General features: G+C 48.7%; 3 protein-coding genes across 26 annotated transcripts in view; 1 reads left to right on the forward strand and 2 right to left on the reverse strand.

The window, feature by feature from the left end:
* HEMK1 (HemK methyltransferase 1, mitochondrial release factors N(5)-glutamine) overlaps positions 1 to 4,571 on the reverse strand; it is a 32,566-nt gene extending 27,995 nt beyond the window's left edge. For 2 of the 7 annotated variants that reach the window (XR_014696547.1, XM_084531309.1), the window contains exons 1-4: positions 3,924 to 4,235; positions 3,075 to 3,514; positions 2,509 to 2,600; positions 1,606 to 1,699 (exon numbers count right to left, since the gene is read on the reverse strand). Coding sequence is in view for 6 of the 7 variants with exons in the window: in XM_084531309.1 (XP_084387435.1) it covers positions 1,606 to 1,699; positions 2,509 to 2,600; positions 3,075 to 3,329 (441 nt within the window). In the remaining variant the exon portion in view is untranslated. Of the gene's footprint in view, positions 1 to 1,605; positions 1,700 to 2,508; positions 2,601 to 3,074; positions 3,515 to 3,923; positions 4,259 to 4,520 lie in introns of those variants that run through there. The other 5 variants (XM_084531311.1, XM_084531314.1, XM_084531312.1 and 2 more) reach the window with 4 other exon arrangements.
* A 116-nt stretch (positions 4,572 to 4,687) lies between these two features.
* LOC311442297 (uncharacterized protein C3orf18 homolog) lies at positions 4,688 to 16,280 on the forward strand. 10 transcript variants are annotated; one of them, XM_084531330.1, is made up of 6 exons: positions 4,688 to 4,743; positions 7,186 to 7,592; positions 9,003 to 9,028; positions 10,687 to 10,816; positions 14,280 to 14,417; positions 15,215 to 16,280. In XM_084531330.1, the coding sequence occupies exons 2-5, from the start codon at positions 7,359 to 7,361 to the stop codon at positions 14,370 to 14,372; spliced, it is 483 nt and encodes a 160-aa protein (XP_084387456.1). In that variant the 5' UTR covers positions 4,688 to 4,743; positions 7,186 to 7,358; the 3' UTR covers positions 14,373 to 14,417; positions 15,215 to 16,280. The 10 variants fall into 10 exon arrangements, with proteins under 10 accessions (XP_084387456.1, XP_084387457.1, XP_084387450.1 ...); XM_084531331.1 differs by having other exon boundaries at positions 14,280 to 14,403; XM_084531332.1 differs by having other exon boundaries at positions 4,703 to 4,743; positions 7,190 to 7,592.
* Positions 16,281 to 16,866: 586 nt separating this feature from the next.
* The window catches only part of LOC311442383 (high mobility group protein HMG-I/HMG-Y-like), a 69,232-nt gene continuing 64,575 nt past the window's right edge, over positions 16,867 to 21,523 (reverse strand). For all 9 annotated transcript variants that reach the window (XM_084531540.1, XM_084531532.1, XM_084531536.1 and 6 more), the window contains one exon: positions 16,867 to 19,899. In XM_084531540.1, coding sequence (XP_084387666.1) covers positions 19,814 to 19,899 — 86 coding nt within the window. In that variant the 3' untranslated portion in view covers positions 16,867 to 19,813. The remainder of the gene's footprint in view (positions 19,900 to 21,523) is intronic.

Consider the following 21,523-nt stretch of genomic DNA (forward strand, 5'->3'; position numbering starts at 1 on the left):
TCTGTCTGAATGATCCCTTAATGTTTTTAATTTAAGAATACAATAGTTCAGTTGGAAGGGACCTACACGGATCATCAAGGCCACGTGTGTGAGCACTTCAGGGCTAACCCAAAGTGAAAGCACATTACTGAGGGCGTTAACCAAATGCCTCTTGAGCACTGACAGCCACGGGGCATCCAGCATCTCTCCAGGAAGCCTGTCCCAGTGTTTGGTCGCACTCATGATAAAGAATTTTTCCTAATGACCAGCCTGAGCCTCCCCTGCTGCAGCTTTGTGCTGGTTCCCACGCGTCCTGACATGGGGAAGAGACCGGTGCCTGCCTCTGCATTTCCCCTCCTCAGGGAGCTGCAGAGAGCCATGAGGTCACCCCCGGCCTCCTTTTCCCCAAACCAGACAACCAGAGTGTCCCCAGCCTCTCCTCACAGCACATGCCCTCCAGCCCTTCTACCAGCTTTGCTGCCTCCTCTGGATGCTTTCATGCACCTTAACATCCCTTTTACATCACAAAGCCCAGCACCGTTTGCAAGGTGAGGCCACACCAACCCTAAATACAGGGGAAGAATCACCTCCTTTGACCACCTGGTTGTTCTGTGTTTAACACACCCAACACAGCTTTCTTTTTACTGCACTGTCCCCTAGGCACAAGGCTACCAGTACATTGCACCAGTCACCAAACAGCAGTCAAACAATCAGGGAAATGACAATTAGACTGACACAGCCTTAAGCTTCTGGGACTCCTAATTGAACAGACTATGGAAATTACTCCATCTCCAAAAGTTAGCATGCACTGCAAAATTAAAACCAATTCTCAGAACAAAACCAAAAAAAAGGAGCAAACAACAAAAAAGAACCAAGAACTCTTGAGGAGTAGTAAACAAAGACTTTGTCACTAGGATGTTCATGGGCTGAAAGCTAGGCTAATATTCGGGAATATGTCACCATGTACTTCCTATGCTTTTCCCTAGCAGCAAGGACACCAGGTAAAACGAAGCTTTACCTTGATCATATACGGCTGTCCTTTGTGTTTTTACAATCGATGTTCACGTTTAACTCCAGCCCAGGTCAGAACTTACCGTGTGCCAGCCTAGGAAAGGAAACTACAGCTCAACACCCAGTGCTTGTCCAGAAACCACTGGGGAATCATCAGACAAGCAGCAGGTCCATTTCCTACCAGCCTGCACCATCTTAATCTGCATGTGGACAAGTTGGCCCTCTGGAGCCCAATATCTTTTTCCAGTAGTACCCCTCTACTTCTGCAGGATCTCGCTAACAAACTTTGGACAACTTTGAGATTCTTGACCTCATATCGAAGTACTAAGCCACTGAGATATAGTAGGCAAGTTCTTGAACTTCTAGGAGTCATTCCCATAGCAGAAATAAGGAAAGCAAGCCAAGTCCTTCCATCAATGGATGTAATCAAGGGATATGCTAGCTTGCAACATCTCTTGCTCTGAGCCAGATGGCAAAAGTTCTAGGTCACAAGCTTAGGATGCCCCTGTTTTAGAAGTGATCTGACCTCTTTATCACAATGTAACCCCACCAAGCACATCTGTAGCAACAAGGCGCCCAGATTCAAGTCCCCCCCTATGTTCCCTACTTTCATACCTCTGTCTCAGGCCGAGGAATAAATACTGGGGGTCTCATCTTCAGAGTCAGGTCCTGGAAGTCCCACTCACCAAGCACATACTGCACTGGCATTCTGTGGCAGGCAAAAGCAAACAAAACTTTACAACTATGGTCTGTAACACAGAAAAGTTCTCAGGACTGTGCTTACCTCATCAGTAACCCCTCTGAGAGTGGCTATCTAGACAGCCCTGAGGCTCTCAGCCGCATGTACAACATGTACACGCCCTCTAAGGGAGTTGTAGGAGCTCCATTTCCACAGATCAGTTTGCAGCAGACCTGGGGAACTACAGGCTAGTTGGCCTCACCTCGATGATGGGGAAGCTCATGGAGCAAATAATCCTGGAGATCGTTTCCAAACATGTTAAGGACAGCATGGGTTTACAAAGGGAAAGTCACTCCCGGCCAACTGGAGTCCTGTCTGTGTCCAGTGCTGGGCTCCCAGCAGAGGACAGACATGGATGCACTGGAGCAAGTCCAGCAAAGAGCCATTAAGATGATTAAGGGATTGGAGCACCTGACATACAAGGAGAGACTGAGAAAGCCACGGTTAAATTCTGTAAGCACAGAAGGGCTTAATGAAAACATACTGGCATCAGAGTCAGTATTGCCAGTTTCCTGCTCCTCTGTAACATCTCTTAAACCCTCTGTGCTCCCACACAGGACAGATGACCCTAACCCTAACCCAGCACAGGTGACTTGCTACCTGACAGCAACAGCAAATGCCTATCACTTGAGTTACCATGAGAAACTGATGCAGCACTAGCTGTAACATGACCTGTCAGCTACTGGTGGTCTTCAGCCCTCCCTCTGCTACCATTCTTCTGGCTGCATTAAGCCTGAGGGAAACTCTCCACAGGAACAGAGGCAAGAGGATTCCCCTACCTTTCTAGTCGCTTGTGACACAGCTGCTGGATCTGCTCCTGCTGCACTGCTGTAAGTGGAGTACGGAGTTTTTCGGAGTTCAAGCTCTGAAACTGAAGACAGCACTTTAAAACCAGCCCATTTGTACAGCTTAGGCATTGTCTGCATTGATGCAATGGCATCTTCCAGGCAGACCCAGCACACTGCCAAGCACACATGGCTGGGACTCTTGGAAACCCTGAACAACCAAGGAGAGCCTACCAGTATGTTTAAAAACAAACCTGTACAACTGTTTTGCTACTTTTTGGGGTTAGAAGTACAGGCAAAATTAAGATTCATTCCACCAAAGAAGTCAGAGCACAATGCTAGTGTATGTGCAATGGGTTACATTTCATTCCCTACAAAGAAAGCATTTAGGAGATCCCAACTACTTGATTGGCATTAATAAACTATACCCCGCACTGCCATCTGAAGGAGGAAAAAGTTGTTCCACCTCCTATTTGTGAGATAAAAAGAAGGGCAAGGGATTTGATCAAAACAATAAGGCAAGAGCCCGCACAGACCTTAACCCTTTTCCATTACTTAACTGTTTTTGCTCCCAGGACAAATGACACGATGTATTCGCTGGATTCTCGTGCCTCAGGGATCCCGTTTGTCTCAAACACCTTCTGCCAGTAGCCGACCACATCAATGGCAGTCACCAGCCCAGGTCTTGCACTGCAGCTCTGCCTCAAAGATGACTGCTTGGGGCCAAGGACAGGACTTTGACTCAATCCCGCTGGCACACACTGAGGCAAAAGACCCAAGAACCTCCTGAGCAGTGGCTGGCTGAGGCACCTCATTCTTGCAAAGTCAGCTCCTGACTTCCACCTGGGTTCCTCCTTTCTGTTTGCTGATCTGATCACTGATGAGACTCACAGGACACCTGGTGTTGCACAAGCCCCCACAGCTACGCATCAGCTGGTCACAGTCAATGGATTCTCCTCAGGGCACAGTGAAAAGGGCCCTGGCTTGCAGATTTGCTTGCCTAGAAAGAGGACAGAGAAGTCTGGCCTGAGTCCTCAGGGTAGCAAAAAGTCACGGGTTCCCTTCTGACAGAACACAGACTGCTTGCCTGACTCCCACCAGCAGGTACAAAAGCAGCTACTCACACCCTAAGAGAAGCAAAGGATTACCCCCAAACAACCTCAGGTGGCAGCTGAACAGCTGTGCCACGGGAACCCCTTTCCTAGAGCATCTGCCCATCCCCACAGGCCAGAGCTACAAGAAGCCAGTCTGTGCCCATGGCAAGGCAGCAGCAAGCGTGCCTACAGCAAGCCACAGGCATGCCCCTCAGCTGCATCCCCAGGACAGGTCACCCAGCGCCCTGCACAGAGGCCTCCAGTCTCTCCCAGCTCTTTTCTTCCTCTCCTGTTCAAAGCCCCCAAGCTTCTCACAGAAGACTCTGAGCTCACGGGTCGTGTTTTTTCCACGTTGTTTCCATCCGAGGGGGGTACAGAGCAAGGGAAGGAGAAAACCTCACAAGGTGCAATCAGAGGGATGAGAAACACTTGAAAGCCACGACGGCAAACCCAGCCAAAGGGCAGTCAGCCTCTTCAAGAAGCATGGCCAGAGAGGAAAAAAACACATAAACACGCAAAAAGATGACAACCACTGAGACACCAGGAGACCAAACTTTATAAAAAACGAGCTAAACACCGCACTTGAAGCTGCCTTTTAACAGCAGCCGGCCCATCTCCCCGCTGTGACCCTGCAGGAGCGAGGCCCCTCGCCCCCTGCCTCACAGCCCCGCGGGTCCCCTCAGCTCCTGCTCCCGCCTCAGCGCGCCCACAGCGGCCCCCGGCCGAGCATGGCGCGGGCTGGCTCAGCCCCCAACCGGGCCACAGCCGGCACCGAGCTCCCCGGGGAGCAGCCCGGGGCCTGCCCTGCCCGTGCTGCGGGGCAGAGCCGCGCTCCTGACGGGAACCGGGCGGCAGCGGGGGGTCCCCGGCCCCGTTCTTCGCAGGGCTCCGCCGCGCCCCCCCCGCCGTTACCTCAGCGGCCCCTCAGCGGCAGACCGGCCGCCTCAGCCGCCGCGCGCGTGATTGACACCGCGCCATCCAACCGCGAGCCGAGCCTTGAGGCCGCCGGCCAATCGCGTTGCGACTTGGAGCGGAGGGGCGGGGCTTAGCGGGCGCGGCCCCCCCCCCACACTCCTGCGGGCAGCGCGGCCCCGGCCCGGCCCCAGCGGCGGCGGCGCCCCGCGGGCAGCGCTCAGTAAGTGAGGGGGGGGCGGGAGCGGCCGGGCCGTGAGGGGCGCTGAGGGCCGCGGCTCCGCGCCCGGTGCTCTCCTTCTCCGCAGCCCCCGGAGCCGAGGAGCGGCCGCTGGAGCTCCCGGGAGCCGTGGAGGAGGCGTGGGAGCCGTGGCCGGGCCCCGGAGAGCAGCCGTGGGAGCAGTGCCCAGCCCGCGGGACGAGGCTCCCGGCGCCAGGATGAGAACGGGGAGAGGAAGGTGGGGGGGGGGGGGGGGAGGCGCAGTGTGGGCCAGGAGGGGCTGGGGTCTGCAACAGCCTCGAGCGGGTGTCCGAGCCCTGCTGGGAAGCCTTCAGCCGGCACCGTGCACGGGCAGGGTGCTGAGGGCACAAATCCTGCCCGCCAGCCCCCTCCGAGCAGATTTGCAGCTAGTTTTAACCCAACTTGTTTTCGGAGCACGACAGCACCAGGTCTGGCCCCTCTGTAAGGGGGCCTTACCCCAAGGCTTGAAATCAGCTTCACCAGCCAAGTGGTTTTCCAAAAGTGATGCTGAGTTGAGGCGGAGGCTGATCTGTTAAGCTTCCAGAAGTCAGCAGCTCTTTGGGATCTGTGCTCTGAGCAGCCCTGAGGCCTGCTCCACTGCTTTCACTTCGGTTCCTTTTCCAATTTCTGTTTCCTTGCTTGTGGCTTTATAAAACATCAGGTATCATTGTGGAGGGCGTCTCTGAATAGCAGAAATCGACGGTTCTCTCTGAGCAGCCGCTCTGTCCACCCCATACCTGCGCAACAGTTCCCTCCCTTCCCCTGCTGGGCCATGGCTGCTGTGGCACTCGGCTTTCAGATTTGTCATCTCTGGGCCCGGGTGTCCCCCACCCCTGAGCTCCACTGCAGTCAATGCTGGAATCCAGGTGCTGTCCGGTTTGGTGGTCAGTGGAGGACGCTTTGCCATTCAGCCACAGGGAACCCGTGTCTCAGCGTGATGGTAGGTGGCACCAGGCCAGAAATGCTGTCTACTTTCACGTTTCTCTAGACACTCACGGGAGTTTGCCACGTTCCACAACTCTCCCAGGCACTTCGAAATCTTCCGACAGCTCCTGCTTCACCAAGTTGGTCACTGGGAACTGTGAGACCGGGTCTGCATGTGTGGTGAGAGGTCTGCATGCTCGGGGAGATGCAGGACAAGTGCTGTGATGGCTAGGCGGGCTGCTGGCAGACCACAGGGAGGCCTGGAGCTGTTTGCCTGGTGTGATTTCTCTGCTTCAGTTGTTAGTGACAGATGTTAATCACGCTGCTTAACGCAGTTACAGACAGCAGCAAGGCATCACAGTAATGGGAACTGCGCAATAACCTTGCCCAGAATAGAACAGTAGAGCTGAACAATGGCTCATTTCTCTTTGCAAGCACATCTTTTTCTATTCAGAGCTCATTAACCCCTGTGTCCTGGTTGCATTCCAGTTCAGAGATGTAACGTCTGCTGAAGTACAGAGAAATTATCAAAGGACTGCTACTGTAGTTCTTGGGATCAGTATTACTCTGCTCCAGAGGTAGCTGTGTTTTCACTGAAGCAATTGCTGAACTAGTGCTCTATGCAGTGATTTTTATAAACAAAGTTATGCAGATACTTCCCATAGGATCATCCCGTGGTGTTTTGCAACTCCTGATCATTTCCACAATAGAAGCATGAAAACAATTAAAGCCTTTCATGTTTTCAGCATGAATAGATCTGTCAGATTTCACAACTGCAATCCCAAATGGGACCTATTTTAGAATTAATACCAATAATTAGCAGTGCATGACTAAGCCTGAGTGGGTGCTTTCACAGGGGACTTGAGAAATACCATCTCTAGCAGCAGATGGGGGCACCAGTGCAACCCACTGCTTTAAGGAAGCTGCCTTCCAGGGTCCGTGGGCTGAGGGACAGTGGGTGGATGGACAGGGCAGGGATTTGCCAGTCAGCAGTGACTATTGCAACAGGGCAGCCCTGCTTCGGATTCAATAGAAAAACACCCCAAATTATGGATGCCTCAGAACTGATTGCTGTTTTACTGGATCCGTTCTCACTGGTAAACTTGAGGGGATCTCTGTAACTTTCTGTAAACTGAAAGCAAGAGACAGAAGAGAAGCAGGAAGATGCTGTTTTTCTGGTATGGATGGAGGCCACCTGGCTCAGCCAGGAGCAGACAAAGCCAGACAAAGGCTCTGAGGCTGGTCCCACACAGATCTGCCAAGTGCCTGCAAGGAGCTGAGCTGAAGTAGTGAGGGGAGAGCATATCACTGACTTCAGCTGAATCAGGCAGGACTTTGAAGACTCTTTCAGGGGGAAAATGGTTTGTTTGTTGATTTTTTTTCCTTATTTTGAGTGGGCATCTCTGAGCTGCTCTCAAAACTTGTGCTAGTTAGTTGGGAGGCTTTGGGAAAGGTGTCTGTCTCTGTTTGCACTATGTGTCTGCTCTCTTCCTTTCCAAGGCAGAAACCAGTGTGGTTCCATGAAGAAGAGCCATCAGCGATGATGCTCCAGGATAGGTCTCGCTTGAGGGTACTTGAAATGAGGAGCAGCTCTCCACTACTGTAGCTGGAACCTGTCTCTTGAGTGGTTGGAGACAACAGCTTGGTAAAAGAAGCTACCAGGAGCTGGCAGGATGAGTTACAGCTCACCCTCTGTACCTGACTTGTATCACAGCGCCACCACAACGGCCAAGCCAGACCCAGGAACAACTCTGGATGTGACTGTACCAGAAACAGCTACCGTAAGCCCTGAGACTGCTAGTTTCAACAGCACCAAAATCCCAGATGTGGCCAGCAGTGGACCTGGCATGAGCACAATGCTTCTGTCCTTTGGGATCATTACTGTGATTGGGTTGGCTGTAGCTATGGTAAGAGAGACCCTGCTAAATATTTCTCTGTCTGTCGAGGGTGGGGGGTATCAAAGGGGCTCTAGGACTGATTTGGGTTGAATAACGTCTGTGTGTTATATTAAAGGCTCATCCAGAACTGGTGGGAACTGATAGTTCCCAAGATCCTTTTCTTTTTAAGGCCTTAATCCAGTGCTCCAATACTTCTGCAGCCTCCCTGGGGTCTAGTCTGAGCCGGCTGCTCAGCAGGCCTAGAGGAATCCATATATAGCATCGGTATTTATTTTTAATAGCAAGAGGAAGTTCAATTAAAAGAACACAAAGCAGCAGCAGACTGACAAACAAGTCAGTCCGTTCTGACTTGTTAACTGCAACAGCTGCATTGATTTAAACCTTGTCAACACAAGGAAGTCCACCCAACTTAACTTGTAAAGCAGACTGTTGAACCACATTAATCTCCTCTGTGGACATGGCTTTATGAATTAAGGCAGCCTAAATTCGTTTAAACTTGTCTCATTCTAGACCGCATTTCTGAGGTTCTATTTGCTGGGTATGAGCAGAGTCCTCCAGGATTTGCTGCATGTAACTAATGTTGCCATCAGTGCTTTAGGTAGAAGCTTTCAGAAACTAGTTCTGGGCCTGACAGAGACAATGCACGTGCTGCAGTTTTCTTTCAATATATAACCAGATCGTTTACCTGCCAACAGAGAACGAAGGTAGCAGCAAGCTCCCATTCCTCGTATGAGGAAGAGCTTCACTAATACAACCAGCAGAGGAGCCTATGGAAAGGGACTACTGCAAAATTTCATTGCGGGCCCAAGGAGGAGTTTCTCCAAAAGCCCCTAAAGAGAACCTGGAAACATTATCCTGGAAACGGTGATAAGTTCCCGAGAGCAACAGCCAGCGTTCGTAGTTCTCAGAACAAGGCTCTGGAGGCCAAAAGCCTCGCTTTCCTCCCAGCCCAGCCACTCTTACTGGCTGACATGAGGCAAGTCACTGAGCATGCCCTCTTTGCTTCTTCCCTTTGTACTGGGGAGGGGGTAACGATGCTTCTGTGCTGTAGGACTCTGCAGATGAAAACCACAAATGGAAGGTTCTTCATTCACTCTTAAATTGCAACATATAGCCTGCAGCCACCAGAAATGTGCTAAGCTACACTTAATATACACCTAATACTCTTGACTACTACTAACACACCTAACAAAAGGCCACTCGAGCACTCAGTGTCAGGCTGGATGTGCTGCCAAGCTTACACTGATGTATATGAAATGTCAGTTTCAGCTGTCACTTATCCCTTCCCTCTGTTTTGGTGCACAGTGACATCGGACTTGCTACACCTCCTTTCTATGTGCCCTGTACCAAAATTATCTCGCCATAGCTGATTTCCATCCCACTAGGACTGTTGTAATGATGGTTTTCTTTCTCCTTCAGGTTCTGTATATCAGGAAGAGGAAGAGGTGAGTAACTTCTCTTGGTACCTGAAGGGAATTCAGTGTTTCAAAATCCAGGTAGGGCTAGGAAGTAGAGAGCAGAAGATGGGGAGAGTATAAGGAACGGCTGTCTGAGAGCAAGCATATGGGCAGCCAGCTGCATGTGAATGAGGCAGAAGCAGGGACTCTGCACTCTGCCTTCTAACAGCAGAGCTTCCAAGGCTCCTTTGCAGCTTTGGGAAGGACAACATTGTTGAGCAGGAGGAGGTTGGGGATCCTGTAAGCTCTTCATGCTTCATCTGTGAAATGCACTAAAAAAGAGGAAAGGATCAGGAGTGTATAAAGAAGCTGGAAACTGATGTGAGAGACATGGGTCTCACATTTCAACTGTTCCCAGATCTCTGTGCTTTCCAATAGCCCAAGCCAATGACAGTGGCCTTACAAGTGCCTCTTTAGCTGCAGTCACAACAATGCCAGCAGCATAGTGCAGAGATGCAGCTTTCTAGCCTGAGACTTAGTGTCTTAATTTCCTTGTTAAGCTCCCATCTGAAAGTGGAGAAGACAGCAGCATGCAGGGAGATGCACTTCTCGATTTTTCCATCTCTGACAGCAGAGGCACTGAAGATCTGTTAGCTGTGGTGATCCCTGTCTGATTCCTTGTGGCAGGGCCACAGATGTTCAAGAAGTGCTGCTGCCCACTATGAAATTTCCAAACCTACCCATGCAGCCCAGATCTGGGTACTGCCACAAGAGAAGCTAAAGCTTGGCCTGTAAACAGCGCTGCTGGAGATAATGGCTGTGTTGGCAAACCTGTACAGAGGCAGGGAGGGAATGTGTCATCCTAACATTTGCCAAAATAGATATTTGTGGTGACACTGCCAGTAAGAGCTTGGGTTTTTCCTTTCCCCAACCCCCAAAACTCAGCTACAGCCTAAGTGTTTTCACAGGAGCATGGCCACCCATCCATCCTCCATCGCTAACCTACCTGCTATTTAGGGAGACCCTTTGTGGTAATGCTTTATAGCTCTGTCACTTGAAGCAACAATACAAGAGTAAGAACAGCCTGTCCACATGCATCAGCCTCCCACGAGTCTCTCTTTCCTATTTTCTATTATATTTCTGTTTACTATTTTCTATTTATTATTATATACTTCCAGTCAAGTATATGGTTTGACAAATATAGTTGAAGTACTGCTCTTAGGCCGCTGGAGCTAAAAGCAGACTTGTGCTGGCAGGCATACTGTGACGTGGCAGGACTGGCTGTCATGGCAGAGGGGCAGGGGGAGGAGTTGCAAAATGCCCAGTCAGTATATTCCACCCTCTTGTTTTTCCCATGAAATAAAGCTTGTTCTGAGCTTTATTAGGTCTGCAGGTACTTAAAATCCCCGTTTGATTCCTGCCTGCATAATGCCTGCCAACATAGATTAGTGAAGGCAATTAATCCCTGGATCTGCACTCGGGGCATCTTCCAGTTGTAGTGCAGTAGGTTCTTATCCTCCTCCCCACAGGACAGGGACGTGACCATTATCCAGAAAGCAGCAACAAGAGCTGAATCCACATACAGAATGAGAAACAGTATGCAGAAGGCTTTATCTGTGGAGCAGGGAAGGCAGCCTGAGCGTCTGTCCTTCTGTCTTTTGATTATTATTTTTTTTTCCAACCCTTTGCCTTCCCTCCTGCGACAGGTTGGAGAAGCTACGGCACCAGCTCATGCCAATGTACAACTTTGATCCCACCGAAGAGCAGGATGAACTGGAGCAGGAGCTGCTTGAACATGGGCGCGATGCAGCATCTTCCCAGGCATCACAGAGCAAGGTAGGCAGCAGTGGCCAGCCAGTCTGTTATCACAGCCAGTGGCACCTGCACTGCTTTTGTTACAGGGCTAAGAAGTTTTTGTAGGGTTGTACTGTAAGGAAACCATACGAGACTCTGTGAGGGCTTTCCCCATCTCAGCCAGCCCTGGAAACAGTCACCTTGAGCATTTTGGAGTGCTTAGGGTGTTTAGGAACATCCTTAGTGCTTAGGAAGAGTAAGGCAACTAGGACAAAGAGCCTGGGGAGGGTAAGTGCTGTCACTACTCAGCTATGAGAGAGAACAGGGCAATTTCAGCAATTAAGGGTGAGTTTATTACAGTTTACCACCTAGGGCACCACAGGGGAATGGTAGGATCAATGCTGTTTTCTGGGAGAAGGGGCTTCAATGCTCACAAGGTGCTAAGGCTCCCTCATCCTGTCCCTAAACATAAAAACATTTCCACCCAATTTTAAGGCATCTGTTTTGCCTAGAGCTATGAGTGTGAAACAAGGTCTTGTGAAGGGAAAGCCTGTAGTTGTTAACACTGAACTGTGTTGCAAGCCCTGAGAAAGGCAGGCAGAAAGCCTGTGCGTTGCTGTGGCTTGGCACATCTGATCTTGTCAGCACCTCCAGGCCAACCTGGCTGAGCACAGAGCAGGCATGGCTCAAAAAGAGAAAAGGGAGGAGAGTTCTCTATTTGAATTTGGGGAAAAGAGAGGAAGGCTTTGACCACTTCTGAGTGTTCAAAGGCATGGAGTGTAATGAGAAATGATAAAGTCGGCAGAGACCAGTGGCTTCCTACATTTGTGAGTTAGGAGAGAGCTCGATGCCAGTTGTTCTTGGTTAATGGTCCAGATGGGCCTTTGTCAAGAGGCTGTCACCTTCCCCATTGTACCAAGAGGAAGGAGAAATAGGGAAGAAGGGCTTCTCACCATTGCAGCCAGTTTCATAGTGTTCTTTGTTTCCTTTGTCACCACTATCGCACACAAAAAGCTTTTCTGTAATACAGAGCCTGCAAGGATGGTTGGAACAGGTACGTCTCTTAGCCCGTGATGCAACCTCCCCTTAGAGTAGACATCTCCCCTTTCTTGAATTCCTCTCTAGCTGTTCTATATTGCCATTGCTTTTCCAGCTCTAGGAACATGAATTCTCCCAAACATGTCTTGGTTTCCATACACTTTATACCTTCAGATAACCTGTAGCAAGCTTGGTGTGGGCAGAAAGGAAGAAAATAAATACAACTGCAATTATAAAATATTTACTTGAAGGATGCTTCCCAGCCTGACAAAGAGCACACAGCAGATGTGTTGGAATATGGATGACAATCAGCATATTCTATACACTGGTTTGGGAAAGTAGAGAAATAATGCTGTATAAAAGCAAAGGATCTTGTTCTCTGAGCAGCACATACATCAGAGCCCTCTACCAGTGCACACTGAGTACTTCCCTTCAGGTAATAAAGAGGGGAAATGACAAGGCCAGAGTTAAACTTAGCACAGTAAAAGTGCATCCTTTCTACATAGTGACTGGCCAGCAAGATACCTTAGATCTCTCCAGAGCTTGCTAATGCACAGACACCTCTGCTTGGAAAGTACGTGAGTTTAAAGATTTTATGGAACATGAGAGGGAGTCTAAGCCAGCAGCCAAAGATCAGATTGTGGCATGTTTCCAGGCCTTCTTGAGGTTTCAAGTCTTTTTATGCTGCCTTGAGTATATAAAACAGTGAGTTACACATGGCAAATCTGTGGAGTCCTGGATAAGCTACACTCTGTAATCCAATGATGTGGGGATTTTAAATTGGCATGGCTGTGCTGACTTGCTCTGTGGCTTGTTGTATTTTTCTGTTGCAGCCTTGGTAGTATCATGTTAGTCTATCAGCCTCACCTTGAGTAGAATAGAATAGAACAGAATACAATAGTTCACTTGGAAGAGACCTACAAAGATTGAGTCCAATTTCCTGAGCGCTTCAGATCTAACCAAAAATTAAAGCGTATTAGTGAGGGCATTATCCAATGCCTCTTGAGCACTGACAGCCACGGGGCATCCAGCATCTCTTCAGGAAGCCTGTCCCAGTGTTTGGCCACCCTCACGATAAAGAAATGTTCCCTAATAACCAGTCTGAGCCTCCCCTGCTGCAGCTTTGTGCCATTCCCACGTGTCCTGACATCCGTTACTCGGGGGGAAGAGACCAGCGCCTGCCCCTGCATTTCCCCTCCCCAGGGAGCTGCAGAGAGCCGTGAGGTCGCCCCTGGCCTCTTTTTCCCCAAACCAGACAAGCCAGGTGTCCTCACAGGACATGCCTTCCAGCCCTTCTACCAGCTTTGCTTCCCTTAGTAAGAGGCTGAATGTAGTTATGATACTGTGCAGTCTGTGCCCAGGGTCCAGAAAAAGCAGACTTGCTGGGTCTCATCTTTCACTGCTTCAATGCAGATTCTGCTGACGAATCAAGGAGCCCTCCAAAGACCCAGCCGTCTTGTGTTCACAGACGTTGCCAATGCCATCAATGCATGAACAATACCTGCCCCTGCTCTGGGATTGTGCCGAGACTGGGGAGGATGGAGCCAACAAACCACTGACTTCTCACGAGCGTGGCTGAGTCCCGGAGCCCAGCTGGTCACTCTGCTGGTGTGCGGCACAGATGGGCACAAGCACTGGGAACAGTCGTCACTTTGGGAAGAAAACCCTTTGTGATGGCAGTAGCATTTTTTGATGTGTCCATTACTACCGAAGGGTTCTGAGCTGCCATGCTCTGGGTTCTGGGCTGGTGCTGACACCATCTACCAGGCCGCATGCTTAGGATCAGTGCCCACTTCGTTGTAGTGTAACTTACCGGAGCACACGTGTGAGCGCTCTGGGTCAGGGAGAGAGGAGAGGTGCATGTTTCACACGGCTTCCCTGTTGGCTTTGTGCCACCAGATCGCCGGGAAAGTGGTGAATGAGCCTCCCTGTGCAGCTTTGGCAGATCCTGGAGGGCTGACCAGTGGCAAAGCCTCTTTGAGCTGGGAAAGCTGACTCTCCTAGCTGAGCGGTGATCTGGGGCACACAAGGGAAAACACATACCAGGGGCTTATCCCATTGTGGCACGGGTGATGCTGATAAATGTGAGCCTGGGCTGATGTTGCAGCATGGGGAATTCACTAGCTCTAACAAGTGAAATGGTGAACATTTGGCTGGTAACTTCTTAACTGAGGAGATGATCTGTGAATATCCCAAATCAGGGCTGCCATATGTAGAGAGGGGATTTCACACAGCTAGAGGTAGGGCTGTCACATCTAGCTACACGACTCCCTGCCACTGACCTGGGAACACCAGTACCTGAGCCAGAGAGAGGAGTTGAGCACTGAAGAGAACTGGGGCTCTGCTACCACGTATCCCCTGGGCTTCAGCTCAGGGAAGTTTTTACAGTGCAGAGAGAAGATTAAGCCTTGATTTTTTTTTTCCTTTTGAATGAGGATTAACAGGTATTGGCTCCACATTACAACAGGTGTGCCTGGAGGTGGCTGAACATCTGGTTGCTTCCTTACCTGCTAGGACCTGCAGTCTTCTCCCTGCTGAAGAAAACAGAGTTTTGTGTTAGCCTTTGCTCGTGTTACCTGCTAGTGCAGAAGGTGGGTCTGGGCAGGTAAGCCAGCAGTTCCCCTGTAACCCTGAAGCCCCCTGCTGCCTGCACATCCTTCAGGGCTGCAGGAGAGAAGAGTGTGAAGGGGTCTCTGGCCACCTTGGCATGCTGCAGTGCAGCATGAGGGCTGTCCTCCTCAGAGCCTCTGGTGGCCACCAGCCTAGAGTGCTGCTGGCCAGCACAGTGGCCAGGGGCTGGTGGCAGGGTCCAGGCTGGGCTCTCACACTGCAAACCAAGAGCATGGCAGAAAGGACAAGAGGAGGGTCCAGTACAACCGCAGCACCAGGCAGGTGCCCCATCCTCCCTGCCCCATTCCTCAGCCATGAAACTGCAGGGAAAATCAAAAGAAGGGATGTGCGTCTGTCCACCCCGTTCAGACATCATGATCTGGGGGAAAGGGTGCTCCTTTTTGCTAACCTGCTGCCAGGGATCGACCCTCACTCCTGGTTGGGTGGTGGCTTTAGATCCCTGGAGGTGAACGCACAAATCAAACTGTCTCACTGCTGTGGTAGTGGTGCGCAAGCATCAGGCCCCGGCTGTATACTACTTGCCTACTGATTTTTCTGCAGCACGTGAATTTGTCAAATCCTATTCCATCCACAGCACCAGTTAAAAGGGAATGAGGGCCAGCCAAAATTTGAATGCAGATCTAAAGGTGAGCTTTATGCAAGGAAGTATTTCACTGAGTGGCAATTCAGGTATCATGTGCTTTGTTGCAAGTTTGGGCCTGCTAGCTAGCTTTTGTTCTCCCGGATCTTGTTTTTTTGCTTCCCACTGTGATTTTCTTTTGCTATTTACAGATGCAAACACTTTCCCGTGTACATGCCACTGACCCCTGCCGCAGTGAACAGTTTCTCACCAGCTCTGCCTTCACTACACAGCTTCCCTCATGGCATTTTTGCAGGACTGAGTTGTTTTATTCTTTCAGTATCCCCCTTCCTTTTTAAAACCAGAGAGTTCTGAAAGTGTAGTAAGGCTAGGAGTGTCAGCACGTGTAGAAAATGGCCCATCCTTTGTAACTGGTAGATACGGCAGGAGGCATTCCCAGCTTGCTGAGGTTTGCTCTCCAGGGAGACGGTTGGAAGGGGGTGTGGATACAAATACTTGGCGTTACCTGGTGTAGGTCCTTAGAATTTGGAGGCCACCATCTGTGGGTCTTCCCAGAGGTTATGCTTACATGACCAGCTAAAAAAAGCAACCCCCAGCCCACCCCTGCCTCAACTTACCTTCTCTTTATCTCCTCCGCGTGCTCCCTGAGGACAGCCAGCCACAGAGATGTCAGATTTTTCCCTTCAGCAGCTGGCACATCATTGCCCGTCATGCTCCTGTGCTTTGCAGCAGGATGAGGACACAAGCAGTGGCAATGGTGCATGCCCTAAGCTGCTAGCATTCAGCCCCTAGAACTCTTAGCACTTGAACTTTGTTGTTATCGTCATTTTACACTCTATAAAAGGCAACCATAAGCTGGCTGTTGCCTCAGACCACTCCATGTATTGCACAGGCAGCTGCCAAGCAGTGCATCTGCCAGCTCGGGTATAAAAACAGGCACCTTGTTCCACGTTAATGCTGAGATCTCTCATATAACAAACACACCTGCAGAGGAATTCTCTTCAACCATTCTTCCTGCAATGGTAGGCTTTGTCATGTGATGACTGCCCTTAGATTAAAAAAGTACAGACAATAAGACTAAAAGAATGTTACGGGTGTTTGCTGGGCTTGTACTGGAGTATTCTTTTAGTTCAATAGCACCTTCACTCACAGTTCTTGGACGTATATGTACAACTTAGCAGAAGCATTATGATGTAATTTAATTCAAGTGTTTCTGTGTCTTAAGCATTTAAATATAATTAAAGTATTTACATGAAATGTTGTGTGATTTTCTTTTTTCCCTACTATTTACATTTTCCAGGGAAAACTGGAGTATACCCTTGGTACCTGTTGGTAACTTTGTACACAGTGAATTCCCCTAATCTTTCAAAGTCTGAAGCAAGCATCAAAAACTTCAAACGACAAGCTCTGCAGAGTTAAAGGTTTAGTATTCCTCTGTGTGGAAACTCAGAGCCGTATGGGAAGGCTTAGCAGAGAAGGCAGGCGCTTCCAGCCTAGCACATCCCAGGCAGCCAGAGTGCAGAAGGACAAATTTCAACTTGTCTGTTGGCCATATTTTCCTTAAACCAGCTGAATTCTGAGACAAACTCTGGATTTCTTGGCTTACCTGCAGTTCTGTCCACGACAGCTTCACCCACATTGGGGGAACACTGTGGGCAGCACCATGGTGATATTTTGTTTCAGAAAACAAATTTGCTTTCTAACTCACCTTTTGGCCCACAAACCCATAACTTGGGACTGGTTAGGAAAGCTGTCAGATGAACTGAAGAGGCTATACAGAGGAACAGAATTAATTGTACAAAAAGCTGTGGCATATACAGGCTTCACTGTGGAGACTTCTAGGTATAGACATGAAGCAGAATTAGCCTGTATTGTAGTCAAGCCAATTCCAAGGCTACTATTAGGTACCAACACTTGTTGTTTTTTTTTTTCCTGGCTTGTTACTCCTTGTTTTCACATAGGTCTGCAGGTGCTCCTGAGTGACCAAATTGTGTTTTAGAATGTCCAAAACTCTTTTTTTTTTTTTTTTTTTTTTTTTAACTCCAGTAAAGAAAGAGAAAAAATGTTTGCCTAGAGAGCCTAGAGATGTGTGTGATCTCAGGTTGTTGCACATAGAGGAGGCAAAGCCAAAGCCTGAGGTGCTACATTTTATACCTTTATTAAAAACAAACACTGAGGCTAAGTTCAAATTGTCAAAACTGTTTATGCCTACACCAAAATGAGAACCATTTATGAGAATCTTCCAAACTTTGCTAGGAAACACACCGTGTCATCTCCACTGTTCTGATCCCACTGCAGTGACCTGTTTTTTGACTCAGACCCACTGCCTAAGCTTAGAAACATTTGAAACGCATTTGTTTAGAGGTAGGATTTGGCTACACAGAAAAGGTATGAGGAATAAGAAGTGTTTCTCTCTCAAATAAGAAAAACTAGCATGAGAGCCAGCCTAGCTCTCTGAAGACAACTGGAATTTTGTCTGCTTTTAATAGACATTGACTTTCATTCCAAGTCTCTGCATAAAAGTGGAAGCTGAAGTTATGGACTGGTGGACTGGGATTTCAACTACATGCAGAGTGGCTCATAATAGCGTGGAATTCTGGTTGTTCCCAAGCAGTTACATTTTTTACAGAAATCTGTTTTCTGCTGTGGTTTCCCAATAGAATATTAAGAGGTAGCAAAGACTAGATTTTTTTTTTCCCCCCCCTAAGAGGAGTACTTTGAGTGCATATCCCAGAAGAAATCCATTTGATTTAGGTCAGCAGTGTTACTATTTAACTGAGGCAGTTTCCACCCCTACTGCATGTTACCAGCTGAGAAAGGACTCACTAGTGTCATAAGAAAAGCTCAGGACTCTTACAGATGCCATGCCTAATCCATTTAGAAGAAGCTGAAATTCCAGTTTCACATGGTAACAGGTATTACTCTCAGGTAATAGGACTCAATTAAATCTACAGTACAGTCTTGAAGGAAAATGTTGAATTTGCCAATCCACTCACAAATCAGGTATTGAAGTTGGTGAAATATCCTAGTGTGTCACTGGGGTGCCCTTTGAATGCAGATGTGAACTGCAGATGAAATTTTGTGTCTAAAAAAATGATAAAGAGGAAATTTTGCGTCTTGCCCTAACCTGAACTTGGAGGAACACCAGTTGGATCTTCTCATGTAACTATTGATAGTTATAGACTTGAATGCATGGTGTCCCACCTGGATTTATCCAGCATGCCTCATTCTACAGCATAAAGTCAGACCCTGTGATCCAATCCATTAAATCCTTGATTTCTCTGGTACATGGTAGAGGAGGCAAGAAGGGTTACCATGATGCAGTTTTTCTGCTGAGACCACCAAAGTCCATGTACAAGAAACTACTGTTAGGGCAAACCTGACAACATAGAATTAACATAATAAGAACCCTGGTCGCTACTAAATGGCAGACTGGACAAAATGATCTAGAGGAGGTAAAAACAGTTCTTCAATTTTCTTTCTCCAGTCACTCCTTCCTCTTAATCCTGCAGACGTTTTCTTGTGTTAAATACATGCCTACTAAGGAAACAGACCTCTGATGAAAGGATAATAAATGAGCTCAATATATACTGACATTTCACGGGTTTCTGCTATGCACTGCCATAAATTTAAAGCCAATTATGTTCTGGTTAAATATTTAACACTGTAAAGCTAGCCAATTTTACATCTTGTCAAAGATAATTGAAATACCCACTTTGTCCCTTTAATAGGCAGGCAGAGCATCCACCAGATGGAAAATAACCACAGGATTTCATTGTTTGCAAGTGGGTAATGGAAATACCCTCATTCCTCAGAATTCAGGAAGATCAGCTCCGATGCTGAAAGTAGAGTTGACATACAATGTGCTGCTCTCAGTCCCTGTCCCAGAGCTACAGGACACTGCTGTCTCCCAAAACTAAACTGTATCAGCAAGCTTTTATTTGCATAGCTGCAACACTAGAGGACCCCACAAACGCACATTATGGATGAAGGTACGACAGTGATTTAAGTTGAATCCTGCAGCTCTGAAGGAAGCAACCTGTGGTTACTTTGGTTCTTTAGAGGCACTCCTTGGAAGTGATGAAATCCAGTGGTTGTGACTAAGCTTGTAAAGATTGTTCACTCAGAGTTGCTATCAAATTCATGGGGAGTGCCAGCAGGCCAAAAGCTAGTTAATGGAAGATGGCCTGAGCTGATAGCACTAGGATAAAAATTTCAGAGTCAGTCCTCAAGATGCCATGGTGTGAGCTTTCCTCTAAAGCACCCAAATTCCTGACCACATTATGTAAGCTGGAAATGCCATGAAGGCTTTTTCTTTCCGATACAGGGAGGGAAGGACTCAAAGTATCTTTCAGATAGAGTCCCTGTGAGCAAATGAGCAAAATTTAACTCTTGGGACCACTCCATCATCTACCAGAGGTGGTATGGCATAAATTCAGAATTTAGCTATATAAATAGATTTCCTTTCCCATATCTGTATTACTGAGTCAACACTGTCTTTCTGTTGAACTATTGCTATCTGTGGCAGCATGAGGCACCGTGTTACTGAAGATACAAAAGATAATATCCTTACCAAAAAATCTACTACAAACTGTGAAAGGCAACTCCCTGAGAAAGCATTTTTCTTTTTGTCCCTTAAGTCCCTGCTTGGATGGCTGGGGTAAGCCAGCAGACAGCAGGAGAGAAAGATTGGGCAAGATTATCACAAAAGAAGAATTCAAAATATGACAATAAGAATGCTATTTGCTTTCCAGTCCTCTGGCTTCAGCAAGACATGAGCAGGTGGTATACTACTGAGCTGTGGCAGGGATGTTACTCAGAGACTTCCTAAGACCAGTAGTTTTGCTGGGCCTGGAACCGTCTTTTCCAGTGATGCCTAAAGGGAGAGATCATGGGAGACGGAGTTAGAGCTCTGCGTCGAGGAGCCTTGCTGCCCAAATGCCCAGTTACAGAGTCAGTGCAAGGTTAAAAGAAGGCATAGGTCCATTCCCAGACACCCGAAGATCTTCACAGCAAGATTCTTGTTCTTGTACTGGCTGTCAGACTAAAGCCAACATGAACAGCTTCCCCTGACAGCATGCCTCAGAATGGGGCCATTGAGGGCCCAGAAGCTATGGTTTGTGTGAACTTTTCTGGCTTCTGCTAATGCAAACATACAGGGGAAAAGAAGAGCTGGATCCCCAGCTACAAAGGCAATGGGAAAAATATACAGGTAGCTTTCAAGAAGCTCTCCTCTCTTCTCTGCACCATGGCGGGCTTGCAAGTCTGGCACATTTCTCCTTCAGTTCTTGCGGGTTCTTTATTCTCCCCAGACAGGGCTGACAGAAAAGCAAGGAATCAGTCACTGTCTGTTTCAGCAGTTCTCTTAATGTTGCAGACATGAAGTCCAGTGCAGACGCCTTTCCCATTCAGAACTGTAGAGGATACAACCTGCAGCATGACCAAGCACATGCATCCCCCCTATGCCCTCCCACTAGCACAGAATCTCAAAAATCCTCACGTGAAAGGAAAAAACAAACTAACCAACCCCACAATAATCAAAAGCTCTGGCTGTGCCCATAGCAGAAGATCATTATGTGACTGCAGACTCCTGCTAACAAATCTCAGAGCTGTAGCCTCCTACATGAGTAGCACAAAAGCCGTAATATATAAGTTAAACCCAGACCCATAGAACGGGTTCATCCACAAACTTCCCATCTGAAAGCTGCCACAGCTGCATCTCACTTCCAAACAAGCCACAGGACCTCTAGTTTCCAGAATAATTTGTTTCTCCTTTTCACCCAGCAGTTTCTAAGACAAGCTCACCACCCAGTCTCAAGCACCTGAGTGAGTAACAACGGCTATGAAGTTTTCCAGAGGACTGCCAGGTTTCATACCGTGCTTGCAATCCCTACTGATTTTTAGCTGCTTTTCTCCTTTACAGCAGCACACCAGGTAAAACTGCCCTCTCTGTCCTGGCACTGCTGGGTGCAGGAGCAGGGCGGTTGATGCCACACTATCGTGTGCCTCACAGCTGTCTCCCGCCGGCCGCAGCATCCGCTGCTCCCGTCACGTCTGGCTCTACCTCATTGCGACACGAGGGAAACATTCCTCATGTCACCGCCCCGGGTCCCACTCAGAGCAAAAGGAAGAAGAAAGTGCCCACGTGGGCTGTGGTTTGGGCGACGCTCGTGAGCACTGCCGGAGGCAGCGGGGGGCTGGAGGTGAGCTCGTCACTCGCAGGCCTGCGGCTCTGCTGAGCTGAGCGCGCAGCGTGGTGGCAGGAAGTGATACGGGAGCAGGGGCCCGAGAGGAAACTGAATCGAGCAGCTGAGGTTAACTGCTCCGGCGTTTTATCATGTGGCATTTCCAGGGACTTTCTAAGAACCCGAGGTTGGGTTCGGCTGCCCAGTGTCAGTTAGGTCGCTTCGCACAGCACGCTCCGCAGCGCTAACGGCAGCGGGACGAGGGAGCAGCTGTGCTGACCACACGGCAAAACAAGGCAACATCTGCCTCTCCGG

The sequence above is a fragment of the Aythya ferina genome (genome assembly GCF_964211825.1).
Source record: "Aythya ferina genome assembly, chromosome: 10".
Taxonomy (NCBI): domain Eukaryota; kingdom Metazoa; phylum Chordata; class Aves; order Anseriformes; family Anatidae; genus Aythya; species Aythya ferina.

Excerpts from the sequence above, each read along its gene's own strand:
- LOC311442297 (XM_084531323.1), top strand. The coding sequence starts at position 7,359 with ATGAGTTACAGCTCACCCTCTGTACCTGACTTGTATCACAGCGCCACC. Across the intron at positions 7,593-9,002 it reads TTGGGTTGGCTGTAGCTATG|GTTCTGTATATCAGGAAGAG; the intron begins GTAAGAGAGACC and ends TTTCTCCTTCAG. Across the intron at positions 9,029-10,686 it reads TATATCAGGAAGAGGAAGAG|GTTGGAGAAGCTACGGCACC; the intron begins GTGAGTAACTTC and ends CTCCTGCGACAG.